The 15,249-nt window shown below is 43.4% G+C and overlaps 1 protein-coding gene across 7 annotated transcripts in view; it reads right to left on the bottom strand.

Moving 5' to 3' along the window:
* DAAM2 (dishevelled associated activator of morphogenesis 2) overlaps positions 1-15,249 on the bottom strand; it is a 212,942-nt gene that overhangs the window by 96,157 nt on the left and 101,536 nt on the right. For all 7 annotated transcript variants that reach the window (XM_035108128.3, XM_088666585.1, XM_088666584.1 and 4 more), the window contains one exon: positions 638-727. In XM_035108128.3, coding sequence (XP_034964019.1) covers positions 638-727 — 90 coding nt within the window. The remainder of the gene's footprint in view (positions 1-637; positions 728-15,249) is intronic.

The raw sequence follows: 15,249 nt of genomic DNA, 5'->3' as shown, positions 1-15,249 counted from the left end.
ACAGCATTACTGGGCCCAGAAAATGCCACCAGCAGCTCCAATGAAATAAATGCACCTTCCTTCCTTCCTTCTTTCCTTCCTTCCTTCCTTCCTTCCTTCCTTCCTTCCTTCCTTCCTTCCTCAGGACCTATGAATCAATAGGAAGACTAGCAAGAATCCCATGGATAGTGCTGGTTCACAGGATCTCAAAGTAGAAATTGGGTCTTACCAAGTCAGAAATACTGCGGCTTGTTTTAGCCATGCAGGCAGTGCATATGAAAGGTGGGGTGGCATGCTCTCAGTTAAACAATGATTTTATCATGATGGAGATGGCCAATGGGAAATGCTAGGGTCAGGTTTGCCACTAGGCAGAGTGAGACAATTGACTGAAGCAGCTGGTCTGGAGTGTCATGAAAAGGTAGAAAAGTTTGGGCTATTTATTATTGCTGCCTTTTTACTGCCTCAAAGAGGGACATTTTGCCTCAGGTGCCAAAGTAACCTGGCCAGCCTTGGTTATGTTGCGGAGAGTGTCATTAGCTGGCCCGCCTCAGGCAACAAATGACATGGACCAGCCCTGATAAATGCACATAATCATATGGTTCAAATCATCCACACATGCAGAGATCGCTATGTGATTCAATTAAACTAAAGTGAGTACCTTCTTCTTGCTGCAGTAAATCTGCCATTTCTTCTCTGGTGGGAGTGCAAACATTGCCTCTCTGTTCTTATCGGTGAGATCCAATTCATCCTGGAGAGGACAAAAAAGAAACATATAAATAATATGTATTTTACAGAGGATTTCCAAGGCCACCTTTATCTCCATGTCTTCAGCTGAAGAAACTTTAAAATTAAAACTTAAAAGTTGACTCTTTCAGGATATCTAACTCATCTTCAGTGTTGTTTTTGGGAACTATGCACTGAACTCTTAAGCACACAAGGACTTTCCTCCCTTTCCTTGGCCTAGGAAGAATCTTGCAGCAGGTCCCTTTTAAGAGCCCTGCCAGGGAGCATGATATATAACACACCATTATGGATCCTAAATTAAAAAATTCAACAGATAATATACTCTCCAAACTCGATGGCTTATAGTCCTATGCATACCGTGTTTCCCCCCCAAATAAGACACTGTCTTATATTTATTTTTCCTCAAGAAGACACACTATGGCTGATTTTCAGGGGATGTCTTATTTTTATTACGCGTCCAGCCTCGCCTCTTCCTTGGCGCCCTCCAGAACTGCGCCTATCACTATGTCTTATTTTCGGAGTATGGCTTATATTGTGCAAATGCTTAGAAATCTTGCTATGGCTAATTTTATGGGTATGCATTATTTTTGGGGAGACAGGGTAGGTGTGAGCAGGCTTCTTCAGTCTGTTAAGTGTCTATGATTTCGGATTGTATTTCTTTATCCTGTTCTGCCACTAAGTTACCGAGGTAAACCTAGTATTTACGGTACAAAGGTAAATCTATGCACATAATTACATAGATTCACAGTCAACTTTACTCAGTAGTGAGCAACTCAGGCAATCTCAAAACAGGACAGGATTCAGACAAGCACACTCTGCTGTCAGACAAGTAAAGAATTTTGCCGTCAGGGAAACTAGGCTCTTCCAAAGAGTCCTACGCACAATGGATTCTGCTGCTATGAGGGTTTCAGGAAGCTAAATTCTGGGAGTATTGGGCCTTTTCTGATAACCCAGTTTCCCTGTATTCCAATGATCCAGCTTCAGGAATACAGTCATTGTTGCTTGGGGAAAGGGTTGTCTGAACCTACAAAAAAAGTGGCAGAATGCACACACGGCGAAAAGACTTCCGGGTTTGCAGACTTCGTAAGTCGAAACCTTCGGAAGTCGAGTCAAATTATTGTTATTATCATCATTATTAATAATACATACATACCAGGGGTTAGCCAATGTGACACCTTCCACAGGTGACATTGTGAGGACTTCTGAGCTATTAAAAATAAAGCCATACCCTAAAGCAGGAACAATACCTCTTTAAGCCAGCTCCACAATGGCTCATTTGGAAAACTTTCTGGATCCAGAAACTTGTGAAAACAGTGAGCTAAAATTGCATACTGAGCCTGGTAGCGGCTGCTGACAGATTTAAAGGCCCACAGAGATTTCAGCCACAGAAAGGTACAAAAGAAACACAAACAGTAACAAGGCTAGGTCATTGCCAACAGCCCAAAGTAGGAGAAGCCAGGGGAGTGGGAGGGAAAGGGTTTTTCAAAATGTATATAACTTTGCGTGAAGAGTGCAAGCCATGTGGAAATGTTTAGAGCGAGTTTCCAAACAAGAGGGCAGCCAAGCAAGGCAAGGCAAGGCAAGTTTTATCCTCCTTGCTATACAAAATTAACTTGGGCCAGGAGCACATTCTTAGAGGGATGGAAAGAGGAGAGGGGGAGAAAGAGAGACAGAAACTGCATGTCAAGTCTTAAGGACAGAGAGAACACTGCAAGTTTGTGGAAAGGATGCCAGGCCATTTATACTTCTGATGTTGTCAATATCACGTCTGGCAAAACAGAGAAAGAGAAGCCCTACTTGGGCTCACATAAGCAATGAACTGGGTCATCTCAGCAAAATCCTTCAAAAAAGCTCCACCACTCAAGGGAAATGCCAATTTATTGCTTACTTGGCAAAAGTCAAGACACTAACACGATTCTGTTCCATACAACATAGAAACACATCTAAGAAACTGGTGGGCTGCTACTTAAACAAGAACTTTTGTCAGGATGCTCAGTTCAACTGTCAAAACGGCAAGCTGAGAGATTTTACAAATGTCCAGCCCTTTGCAGGATGTGGAGGGAAGGAATCTGAATGACAGAACATCTAGCCCCCACTCCCACGCCAAAAAATCCAACCCCAAAATTTAAGAAGCTGCTTAACCATTTTCGCTGGCTGAATAAAACCTGAAGGCTAACACTGTAAATTCATCCAGCAGCTTCCAAGACTTCAGCGGATGTTGCCTATGAAATTCAGTTTGCTCATTCCTCTGAAGGAAAATAGCATTTGGTCATGTAATTATACGGCAGATTTAGAATGCACAATAATGAGTTTCCTGCAAAAGCAAGGAGATCATTTGGCTGGACACCAAAACTTTAAAAAGGTGCACGGGCAAGCATCTCCATCTTTCCTCCTTCCCAGTGTTTGTTGTGTGTGTTTTTTTAAGAAAGAAAAATATGGTATGGTCCACTAAAAGAGCAACAGTAGAACATCACAATAGACAATGTTTTGTTTTGTTTTTTAAAATGGACATAACACCCCATATAGCTTTTGCCAATCTGGCTTTTACCAAGCATCTGCTGTCTGAAACACCTGCAGGACACCAGGTTGCTGAAGGCTGACCTAATATGATCTCCAGATGAAACCAAGTAATCACTCTTTCACCATTGCCCTCCACCTCACATCAGTATAATTAATGACAGTAATTTCCACTGAGCAGCCAAAAAGTAAACTCTTCTATGCCTGGGTAAATAAGAGGCCAACTGCCTCAAGTATAAACTAAAGGGACTTGGTATTCAGTTGGTGCTGCTTTTCTAAGTGGTTGGCAATCCTTGATAAAGAACAGGCTATAAAGCTCAGGAGAACGTCAACATAGAACACAGTCTCTGTCCCTCACATTTATTTAGGGCAGGCATGGCCAAACTTGGCCCTCCAGATGTTTTGGGACTACAACTCTGGTCCTGTTAGCTAGGGATGATGGATCCCTAACTAACAGGAAAAGTGGTCATTGGTGATGGAAATTGTAGTCCCAAAACATCTGGAGGGCCAAGTTTGGCAATGCCTGATTTAGAGTATAGTGCTATACTTGAGATCTGCCAGCTGGGTTCAGTGGAAGACCTGCTCTGCTGTGCAAAACACCAGATAAACCTCTAGGGCAGATAGGCGAGCAGATGATCATGGAAGTGAATGGCCACACCTCTGACATCTATGCAGTAGCATGGATAGAGGGGGAAGGAGGAACCACACACACTTTAGGGGTAGAGCTGAAGGTACAATCCCACAGGTTCTTTCAACACACTTTGCTCCTTCAGGCAAATAATGGTGAAGGAGCCAAATGTTTCCATTGTCCGTAGCCCTAAAGCAGAATGCTTGCAGTCCTCCAGATGTTGCTGGACTCCAACTGCCATCATCCCTGACCATTGGCCATGCTGGATGGGGCTGAGGAAAGCTGGAGCCCAACAACAGCTGGAGTCCAGCTTTCATCAGCTCCACGTTCTCCACTCCTGTCCTAAGGAACATCACTGTGTGAAACAGTAAGCTCATCCCCCCTTCCTCTCTCTCTCAGCTAAGCACTCAAACACAATTAGACCTAGAAGACCACTTGCATCTCCCAGTATATGATTCCTACAGAAAGAGTTAACATACCTTGCTTTTTATACTATTAAACCCTGGAAGGGGTAGAAGATATTTTGTAATACTGTACCACAATATGATTATGTTTGAGATGCTTCAAATGGGGCAAGATACATCCAGGTGAGGCGCTAAGGGTGAATTAATAGAACAGTCAGTCTTCATTGAGAACTCTGAAGATGGCTGAAGCCAAACAAGGCGCTGCAAATGTGACTGCCCAACAAGAACAGCCCTTTCAATGTTTCAAAATAGAATTGTTATTCATACGTCAAACGACACACACACCCTTTTAAAAAAGCACAGCCACTGTTCCATCTGTTTTCCAAGAATGCATTATCTCTTTTCCCACTTCTTGGATAGAAGACTTCAGTCCAAAGCTTTGTGCCAAATTGCCAACGCTCAGCCTCCTGCGCACTGGAATCAGTGACTTGGCTCTCAAGTTAGCACTTCCAAGATTGCAGATACGACATCTTAAAGTGATGATTAAGAAGACATGTGCCGCGACGGCCTCAGGGAGATGTTTTAAAAGAAAGGTCCAATGAATATTTTAACAATCTGTTCCATTTTCAACTTCCTTATTTTTTGTTATTTACAGAGGGGAGGATATGGTCAGTTAATTTCACTTTTAATATGGCCAAGACAGAATTTCAATGATAAAACACATGAAATGTTTGGGAGTTGGACCCAAAGCAGAAAACGTTTCCAAACCAGATTCCTGAACCAGAAGGGGAAGATGGCCCAGATCTGAAATGACTGAAAAAAATCATGAAAATGAAAGGAAGAAACAGAGTGAGCAGGAGGAAACCTAAGAGGGTATGTTGTGTTATGCCCTTCAGCTCTGCGGGACGTTAAGAGTAAAAGATGGATTTAATACTCATGGGGTGGGAAAACATTTCCAGCTCAAGGGCTGCATTCCCATAAACAGTAGACAAATTTCCAACAGCTACAGGCCAGTAGTGGGTGTGGCCAAAGGCAAAAAAGCAGGTGTGGCAATGGGTGGGACTCTTAGGTTTGTATAGTACAGTGATGGGCAACCTTTTGAGCTTGGTGTGTCAAAATTCGCCCAAAAAACGAGCATAACTCGGGTGGTGTGTCACTTCGAGAAAAAACCCATAATTTCACGATATTTATAGTTTAAATAACAAAAATGTATAATTGTAATATATAACTGTATTTAATAAACCAAAAACTAACTATTTAACCAAACCAAACCAAAAACCCCTTATTTATCACAAAGTGCCCAGAGTTGTTGAGCTTTTTGGGGGGAGCTGCTGACCAAAGTTTTGGAGGTTTTTTGGGGGGTGCAAAAGTTGCTTTGCTTTTTTTTGAGGGGGGAGTGCCCCAAAGCTGCTGCACTTTTTGGGGGGGAAGAGAACATAAATAAATGACAAATAATACCTTCGCTGGAACTAACACACAGCACCGAAATAGTCTGCCAAAGCGCCAAAAAAACCAGCACAGAATGGGTTAAAAAACCAATCTCTGGCTACCAGCAACAACAACAACCAAAAAGGATCCAGGTTTAAACAGCAGGTTTTAACAGCGGAGACAAGCTGTAGCGTGAGGAGGAGCGGGAAAACAAATGGGGGGCGGACAACAACAACAACGTGAATGGGTCGATGGGGCGCGTGCCAGCAGTGAGGGCTCTGTGTGTCATGTCTGACACGCATGTCATAGGTTCGCAATCACTGGTATAGTAGGCTACAGTCCAGCCACTCAAACATATAAGGTTTCTATACATACATATGCACATCTCTCCATCCAAGCAAGTGGCATTATCACACTTCAATGACACATTCCAGCCAGACAAAAGGAATAAAGCAAGGTGTGGAGAAGGTATGGTCAGGATGAGACCTGGGGGGATTCTGGAGAGTCAGACAGAGAGGAATGCTAGACTGCACTTGGTCCCCTAGGCCTGAGGTTATTGAACCTCCTACACAAGCCTCCTTGCACTTAAGCGGAAATCTGGAGTAGGGATCAAAGAATCTGGCCATTTTGGTTATTTCCGTTTCCCACTTTGCCTATCCAAAACGCACTTCTCTACATTTCTGCAGCAATTGGTGATTGTTATTATTGTTGTTCCCCTTCATGGATCACTGCCTTGTCATGGCGAAGGGGCTTGAATAACTCCAAGAAGCTATGAGCTATGTCATGCAGGGCCACCCAAGACGGACAGGTCATAGCCGAGAGTTTAGACTAAATGTGATCCACCTGGAGAAGGAACTGGCAAACCACTCCAGTATTTTGCCAAGAAAACTCCATGGACATAAAAAAGGAGAAGCTTTGAGAAGAAAGTGAGAGTTTCCAAGGCATGCTCTGGTTCATGGGGTCACGGAGAGTCGAACACAACTAAGACGACTAAACAACAATTATTGTTGTTGTTTTAATGTTATTTTTTTAAAATCCTCGTGAAAATTATTAAGCATTTTAGTGCAAATTTCTCCTGATAACACTTTTTTGTATGCGGTTTTTTACTAAAGCACTGATTTTTGCTAACAGTTTTTCCTGATAATAAGGCATTTTTGTATGCTGTTTTCACTAATATATTCATTTTTAGGCACATCCCCCCAATATATGCATTTCTGAAAATATTATTTGCCTGGGGAAGAGCATCACGAAATTTGGATAAATGCAGATTTTGAAGGATGGCTGAATTTCAGTTCCCATATTGTTTTAGAAAGTCCAAATTTGATAAACCTGGCTTTAAATGCAAACTGAACAAAATTTCTCCCCCATCCCGGCTGAGAATTAAGGTTCTTGAGCAGCTCTTTCCTACCCCTTTCAAAGGGTTTTTCTTTTGCAGGAGAATTACCCACTTGGTTGTAACTTGTGGCTTTTAAAAAATATAATTTTATTTATAGTTTTCATTTGCATACATTGCAATACTTTTACAGAAATTATAACATTTCAAACAATTTGACTTCCTGCCTCCCCTTTCTGTGGTTCCTTAAATTTATTTCATCATTTCCTCCATATTCTAAATTAACTTATGCTTTTATTTATTTATCTTAATTCTATATTCTTTTTTTTAACACGCCATTTCTGCATATTCCAAAAGTTTTTGTATATCCATTCTTCTCTTGTTGGGAGTAGCCTGCGGCTTTTTATTAAGTTAAAAGAGGCATAAAACCCTCCAATGTGGATTGCGCTTCATATATTTTTACCCCTTGCTGCTTCCAAGTATGATGCTACAATCTTTGTTCAGAATCCCAACACACCCAATACACTCTAATTTTAGCCACATTTTTGTGATTCTTGGATTCCTTTCCCCCACCCCCATCATCCATCGTTACAGAACCTTTCTCAAACCCCTAGAAACTCAAGGGGGTGTGGGTTTGGAGGACGTGTTCCTCACAGGAATGTTTTCATTTCATTTTGGGAATAGTAACTCATGTTGCATTTATGTCAATCTGGTGTTCCTGCTTGAGCCTAGCTCTTACTATTTATAGGTGGTTTTGACAGAACCCTTGCTATATAAGAAGCTTCTCACAGGACCAGTCATTCCACTTTTAATGAATGGTTTTTATAATTGCATGGTCATTTACTGGAGCCTAGGTGGTGCTTTCCACAGGAGTTTCTGTACCAACATCCGAACTTTTATAGTTTGTTTCAGACTCAACTGGTTTCAGCTTGCACGTCTCCATGGTTTTCCTCAAAACCAGGAGATCCTCACCATGGCCACTGTTGCCATTTAGTCTGTGATGGAAAATGTTCTTCAGTCCTGGGAAGGCTCCACTGGAATGTGTCGTTTTTTGTTACATTTGGGTCTCCTCCACCCTCCAAGGGACTCCGTCATAGCAAACGCAAGCTTTCACCAAGCAAACAAAACGACTTATTATTCACTGCAAAAAAAAATGACCATGATTTTGCCACTCCAGAAAGGAACATACATATCAGCCCACAGCGGGTGACTGAACAAGACTGGCCCAGTTTGCACACAACACTACATCACGAATGGGAAACTTTTTGAGCCCGAGGCCAAATTTTCTTCCAGGGGCCACATGTCAGTAGTGGGTGGGGCCAGAAGTGAAAATGAATGTACTTTTTACCTTTGTACAATAGGCTAGTTTCTTCACAGGGGACGCGGGTGGCGCTGTGGGTTAAACCACAGAGCCTAGGGCTTGCTGATCAGAAGGTCAGCGGTTCAAATCCCTGCGATGGGTGAGCTCCCGTTGCTCAGTCCAAGCCCCTGCCAACCTAGCAGTTCAAAAGCACGTCAAAGTGCAAGTTGATAAATAAGGACTGCTACAGCGGGAAGGTAAACGGCGTTTCCATGTGCTGCTCTGGTTCGCCAGAAGCGGCTTTGTCATGCTGGCCACATGACCTGGAAGCTGTACGCCGGCTCCCTCGGCCAATAATGCGAGATGAGCGCCGTAACCCCAGAGTCGGCCACGACTGGACCTCATGGTCAGGGGTCCCTTTACCTTTACCTAGTTTCTTCACAGTGATACACACCTCTCTATCCTTCATTCAGACAAGCAAGACTCATTACCACCATTCAAGGACACATTCCACTTAGGCAACAATGATCAAGAAGCATAGCTGACTGAGGGGTGTGATCTGGGAAAAGAGGGGGTGGATGAGAAGGGGGTGCAGACTGGGTAGAGTACCAAGGGCCAGACAGAGAGGGCCACATTTGGAGCCTAAGACTGAGGTTCCCCACCCCCTGAGCTAAGCCAGAAGCATGAATGTGAGAGCACTGTATACAGGAAAAAATCATGCCAGTTTGCTCTTCCTCCTGGTCTTCTGCTGCTCTACTACTTGGAGCTAAGCCGTGGTTTGGCTTGACATGATTTGGCTCTGAACCTGGGATCCTTGAGATGCTTTTATTCAATGTAGCACTGAGTAGTGCTTTGCATAAGGAGAACAACTTCCACAACAGAACTTTACCTTTTCCCCTCTCCCTCCCCTCTCTCCACTGACTCCCTAAATCTATTGAGGGGACAGGTGCAAGTGCACAGGGGCAGGATTGGGGGGGGGATGAAAGTTCCACTGTGCAAATGGAAGGCATTCTGCTCACGTATTTCATTCTATACGCTTGGACTACAATTCTCATCAAGCTGTTTTGTAGTCCAAAACATCTGCACAGGTTGTAAGAGCAGGAAAGAGCACCAGGTACCTGATTTCTTGGTCAAGTATATAGAGGGTTAAATATTTCTTTGCATAAGGATATCCCCCCCCCCCCATTTACATGACTGTCTCCACTCCACCTTCATTGCAAACAAGCATTGATTTACCTTTTACTCAGACACTGTATCCTTTGTACACTTTACAATGAAATAAGCACATATAACCTTTCTCCTGGGAGTGAACCACAGTTAAATGCATGGATAATTTCACAAGTGCCCTGTTCTTTGAACATATTTACCGGGTACGCGGATAAGGATCACCCAGTGTTGGGCTTGATGAGCTAATGCTCTGACCTAGTTGTTACAGGTTGGGTCGAGCAATCCTTACAGGAGGGGAGAAGTGGAACAGTGAAGTGGCAGAAAATATGTCACTTCCAAAATCTGGATGATTCATGCCTGCCAGGGCAGCCGGTGGAGATTGGGTCTCCCCCACACCTTCTTTCTTTCTTTCTTTCTTTCTTTCTTTCTTTCTTTCTTTCTTTCTTTCTTTCTTTCTTTCTTTCTTTCCAAGAGGTGTAATCCTGGACCCCTCAAGAGAATGGAGTTTGGGATTGAGCAGACCCAAGGGCATACTGCCAAGGATTGGATCTAGGCCTGCTGAGCTTTCCACAGGTGTAGCTGCAGTTTCCAGGGCAGACGTGCCCTCCCCCCCATAGAGCCTTTCACTCTGTCACCAGTATTTTGGGGGGGGGGCTCAAGGAAACTTGAACAAGGTCTCAGCTTTGTCATTTATGGGCAGCTGTAGAATTACTGAATGTATGCTGAAAGTGAGGAATAGACTAAAGGAGAACTATCAATCTGCAGTCCTTTCCAAACTAGGATCTAATCCAGCATAGCTGTTACGGTGTTAACAAGCAAACTGAGTAGGACCACATGGCAAACAAAGGATTTATTTTGCCTCGCAGACGCATTCTTGAATTAGTAACAGCCCAAGGAATACTTTTTAAAAATGTGCTTTATACTCCGTTCCAGCCCTGTCTGCAAGGAGTGGATTGGAGAGTTTATATTCTGTGGCAGAGGACACAGCAAATCTGGTATAAGTAAGCAAGGCACAGGACCATTTACGGAGCAATCTAAACCCCAGATCTGCCAGGATGGGCAGAGTTTGGAACAAGTGGATCTCCAGCTGACTCTGAGCTCAGCCAGTTTAAGTCCCTTATCCTAGTTCAGCCAGTGGAACACTGGCATAAGTATTCCATTCTAGTGCAACCAGGGCTCAGCCAGGGCTCAGGTGAAGCTAGCCAAACTGAAGCTAGGCAAATCCTGAAAAAGGGTGTTCCAGGAGAGTGGTGGGGACAGGGCAGAGTGAGATGGGGCAGGAGAAAACAAACCCCTAGTCCTAACTTCATTTAACCCAGTCATCCCCTAACAACCCAGTGGAACACTGGGGAAAGGATAGCGTAAGTCAAAGTCTATGACTCAGACCAACTCAACCAGTGGTAGCCCTGCTGTAGAATAGTGTTTGGAATAGGGGCGAATTACACTGGCCTAATTTACTCTGGCGTTAATTGTGCTGGTTTCCTATAGTCTGGATCACTCTTATCAATCAAGAAAGTTGAGCACTCTCAGAAGTACGCGGGACAGCAATGGAAATTAGACCAGAACCTTTGTAGATTTTTTTTAAAGAGAATACAGTGGTACCTCTACTTATGAATTTAATGCGTTCCGAACGCACATTCGTAAGTCGAAAAAAATTGTAAGTAGAATCCCATAGGAATGCATTGGGAGAAAAAATTCGTAAGTCGAAGCAACCCTATCTAAAAATTTGTAAGTAGAAAAAATCCTATCTAAACCGCATCCAAGATGGCGGACGGAGCTCTGTTCGTAAGTAGAAACATTCATAAGTAGAGTTATTCGTAAGTAGAGGTACCACTGTATATAAGAGCAGAGAAAGAGGTTTATAGAAAGAAAAAAGATTTAAATAAATAAAGTGTTTGATCATTTTGTCACGGAGCTGGGATAAATGAATTTAAACAACCCATTTCAATGAGAGTGAAAGGGCTTTGAAATTAGCTCTAGATTAAAAAAACTGTAGGGTTTTAAAACACACACACACACACCACCTCCATGTCTACACAGAATGGAAGGAGGAGAGGGGAGGAAGAAGTGTACAAGATGCTTGCTCAATAAATGATGGAACTGGCTCTGTGGCTAAGACTGACCTGAGAAGTCCTCAACTCCAAACCTCACTTCAGCCATAAAGTCACAAGCACATCAGTCCATCCTCAGACTCACATACATACTCTATCATCAGCAATATGCAATACGCTCTCCTGGCCTCTGTTACACTACCGTGGGTAACCGAGATAAACCATATGATGTGATTTGAACACTTGAAACACAAAGTTTAGGAGGGCAGTTTTTTTGTTTTAAACACTTCACACTTAGAAGCAACGAGTTCACTCTGGAACAGCACCCAAGAGAATACCTCACTGCAGCAAAGCTATGGGTGAAGACAGACAGGCATTCTAATTGCGGTGGAAGTGGTTGAGGGAGTGTATATTCTCTGCCCTGAAAACAAATGCCTGCAACAAAAAAACACCGAGCGTGTGACCAAAACCACTTTCCCCGCACTTAGAACGCCTGTCTGTCTTCGCCTTCAGATTCCATATATTTATCCCATATACAGAAAGTGGACTGACTGTACATTCACTCACATAACCATCAAAGTGAGGGTGCTTTGGCAGGCACATTCCTCCATACACAGCAAAGGAAATCCTAGTTTTGGGATGTGCCTCCTGCCATAAAACAGCTCTAGAGAAGCCGTGACCCTGTGAGCGAATGCTCTGAGAGTAAAGGAGCGGATTCCATCTGAGCATTTGCCTCCCAGGTCTCCGCACAAACTATGGGCTTAATTTTATTGCCTGTGCAATGATTTCCCTCTCTCTTAAGTGTTACCGATCAGAGACCGCCAGCTGACATCCAGGTGTGTGTGTGTGTGTGTGTGTGTGTGTGTGTGTGTGTGTGTGTGTGCAGATTCTTCCCATCTAACTTGTTTCATGGCCATATTCCATCTCCTGGCCATCTCCCCTCTCATCCCAGCAGCTTGGGCCAAGGAATATCCTCTGCAACCTGCTCAAAAAGCTGGCAAGGAGAATACCTGTAAACTGAGGAGCTGGATCTAAAGAAAAACATAAGGAGAGCCCTACTGGGTGAGGCCAAAGGCTTATTTAGTCTAGCATCCTGTTTCCCACAATCAGGACATGAAGGGAATAGCCCACTCATTGTTGATCTCCAGCCATTGGTACTCAGAAGCTGCTGCTGCTACTAGAAATAACATATAGACATTTGATCAGGCTAACTTGGTTATTCACTAATTTCTAGGGGGTGCAGAAGTACTAGAACAAGTTCCTCTAGCTGAATAAATGGGTCTTTTGCATGAATGTCCATTTGTTAGGACTTTAGTTTTGTTTTAAATGTATCTGTTGCCTTTGTGTGTTTAACTGTTTATAATTATTCTATGTGCAAATTGCCTTGACACAGTGGTTTAGAAGGCAATTAATAAATCAATTGCAATAACAAGGGTTATCATAATGATGATTATGAGAACCAACGTAGTCATCATCTAGGACTGCAGTGAAACTGTTCAAAATCCTTTATTATTTTTGCTGCCACCAGGAGGTGTAATGTTGTTACATTTATAGTGCTGAAATCTTGTTCTGTATACGCGCGGCTGCATTTTTTTTTTTTAAAAAAGGATTTATGTATTGATTTTAGATTACACAACATGTAACAATCTATAGGCTCTCCTCCCACTCCCTGCCTCTTCGCTCACTTGTTCAACCTAATAGGCTGTTGCATTTGCTATACCGTATGTTGGTGTTTTATTACTGCCGTTGCTGTGAAACTGTTCTCATGATTGTTGCTTTTGTGAGCCATTGTTGTCCCCACTGTGTTCAGTCACATAATTCTTTTTGTGGAAAAGCAGCATACAATAGAAAGTACAGTGGTGCCTCGCTAGACGAATTTAATTCGTTCCACTGGTCTTTTCTTATAACGAAAAATTCGTCTAGCGAATCCCATAGGAATGCATTGATATATTTTTTTGCCCATAGGAACGCATTAATTGAATTTCAATGCATTCCTATGGGAAACCATGATTCGCTAGATGATTTTTTTCATAAAACGAATTCGTCTAGCGAGGCAACCTCCACTCGAAAAATCCTTTCGTTAAGCGGAAATTTCATTAAGCAGGGCATCCGTTAAGCGAGGCACCACTGTAGTGGTGATGATGTAGCCATTAAGACTAGCAGCCATCAAAAGCCTTATCTGCATTGCTGATGAGGGAGAGCTTTTTGGCTGAACTGCAAAACCAAAAACAGAAAGAATAAAATTTGCAGGAATCACTTCCTTTGGAGTGAGAGAACATTGGAGAAACACATGGCACTTTCTAATCTTCTGCTTACAAGCATGCGTGGGGAGCAGCTTGTGGGGATCGACTAGGCCTGCAGCGACCTCCAAAGTATACAAACCAGCCCTGAGTTCAACAAAATCCAGACCCTCTAGAAAAATGTCTGTGTAACTCCCACAGCCAAATCTTTTCAGCCTTGGTCCTTTGCAGACACACGAAACTTTTAGGTTTGTCCGATTTCACTAAGAGCAGTTCAAGAATAAACATGTGTGCAGACTCTGACTTTAATGACCATGAATCACGGCCAGTTATTGCAAGGCCACACTCCATTCAAGGCCTCAGGGCCACAACGTCATTTTTCCAACATGTATAGAAACAGAACATTTCTTGCCTTCTGCGTGCTGCTCAGCATCTCAGCACAGCTGAATCTGCCACTGCATCTGAGGAACACAGAATACCTAGAATGACCCTATATAAACCTCTGGGCAATAATATATCTAACAGAACATCACCTCAAGAACTGCTAGTTCAGCAGAAATCCCCCATCCCCTCACTTCACTTCCCATTTCTTCCCCTCCCCCCTTCACCTCTCCTCCCCTCCTTTCCTCCTCCTCTCCTCTGTCTGTTTTCTGATGCCAGGGCCCTTCAGATGAGCCCCTGTCAGGGAAGCTTAGGTGTGGGAAAGGTTATTAGGAAATAGCCGCTACTTTTCCGGCTTCCCCGCCCATACCCTTTCCTTTTCAATGGCTCCCCTCCCTCTGCTTCAAGCTCGCTCTTAACACTAATGAGTTCAGAAAAGACTCCAGGCAATTTGCACTTCAGCCCAAGCCAAAGCACACAGGCACACACCTCTCTGATCGTTTCCTGCTCAAACAAAAGTCTGCTGGCTCACGGCACTGAACATGGTCCAGGAAAGGCTCAGAGAAGGCAAGAGCCCTGTGCCAAAAGCAGGCTGCATTTCCAGGGCAGGGCGTTGGTGTCACCCTCTGGCTTCCTCTGCAACTCCATCTCCTCGCAGGCATCCTATTTACCAAATGACTTCGTTGAGCAAAACACTGGACGCAGGACGCAGCCTTGGCTCAGCTTTAATTCTCTAACAGTGTTATGTAAAAGCGCTAGAGGCCTAGTAATGAGAATCATTCAAAGGGAGCTAAGAGAGTGTCAAGCTACACTTTGCCCCAATGTCAGCATGGAACCCTAATACCAGATCCTCAGGTTTTTTTGCACAGAATTTGTTTCTCTCATGTAGTGCTATACTTTCACAGAAGTAGAGAGAGAGAGAGAGAGAGAGAGAGAGAGAGAGAGAGAGAGAGAGAGAGAGGTTGCCTTAAAACCCTTCATAAAAACAGGATATCAATATCATTGACCCTCCCGTGGTGTTTCTGCAATGTTTAAAGGGTGCCACCCTCCTACCGGTAAGTATCATAGACTGGAATG

The sequence above is a fragment of the Zootoca vivipara genome, chromosome 3 (assembly GCF_965207765.1).
Source record: "Zootoca vivipara chromosome 3, rZooViv2.hap1.1, whole genome shotgun sequence".
Classification (NCBI taxonomy): Eukaryota; Metazoa; Chordata; class Lepidosauria; order Squamata; family Lacertidae; genus Zootoca; species Zootoca vivipara.
The sequence above is the reverse complement of the archived record's forward strand: the minus strand, read 5'-3'. Positions and strand labels throughout refer to the sequence as shown.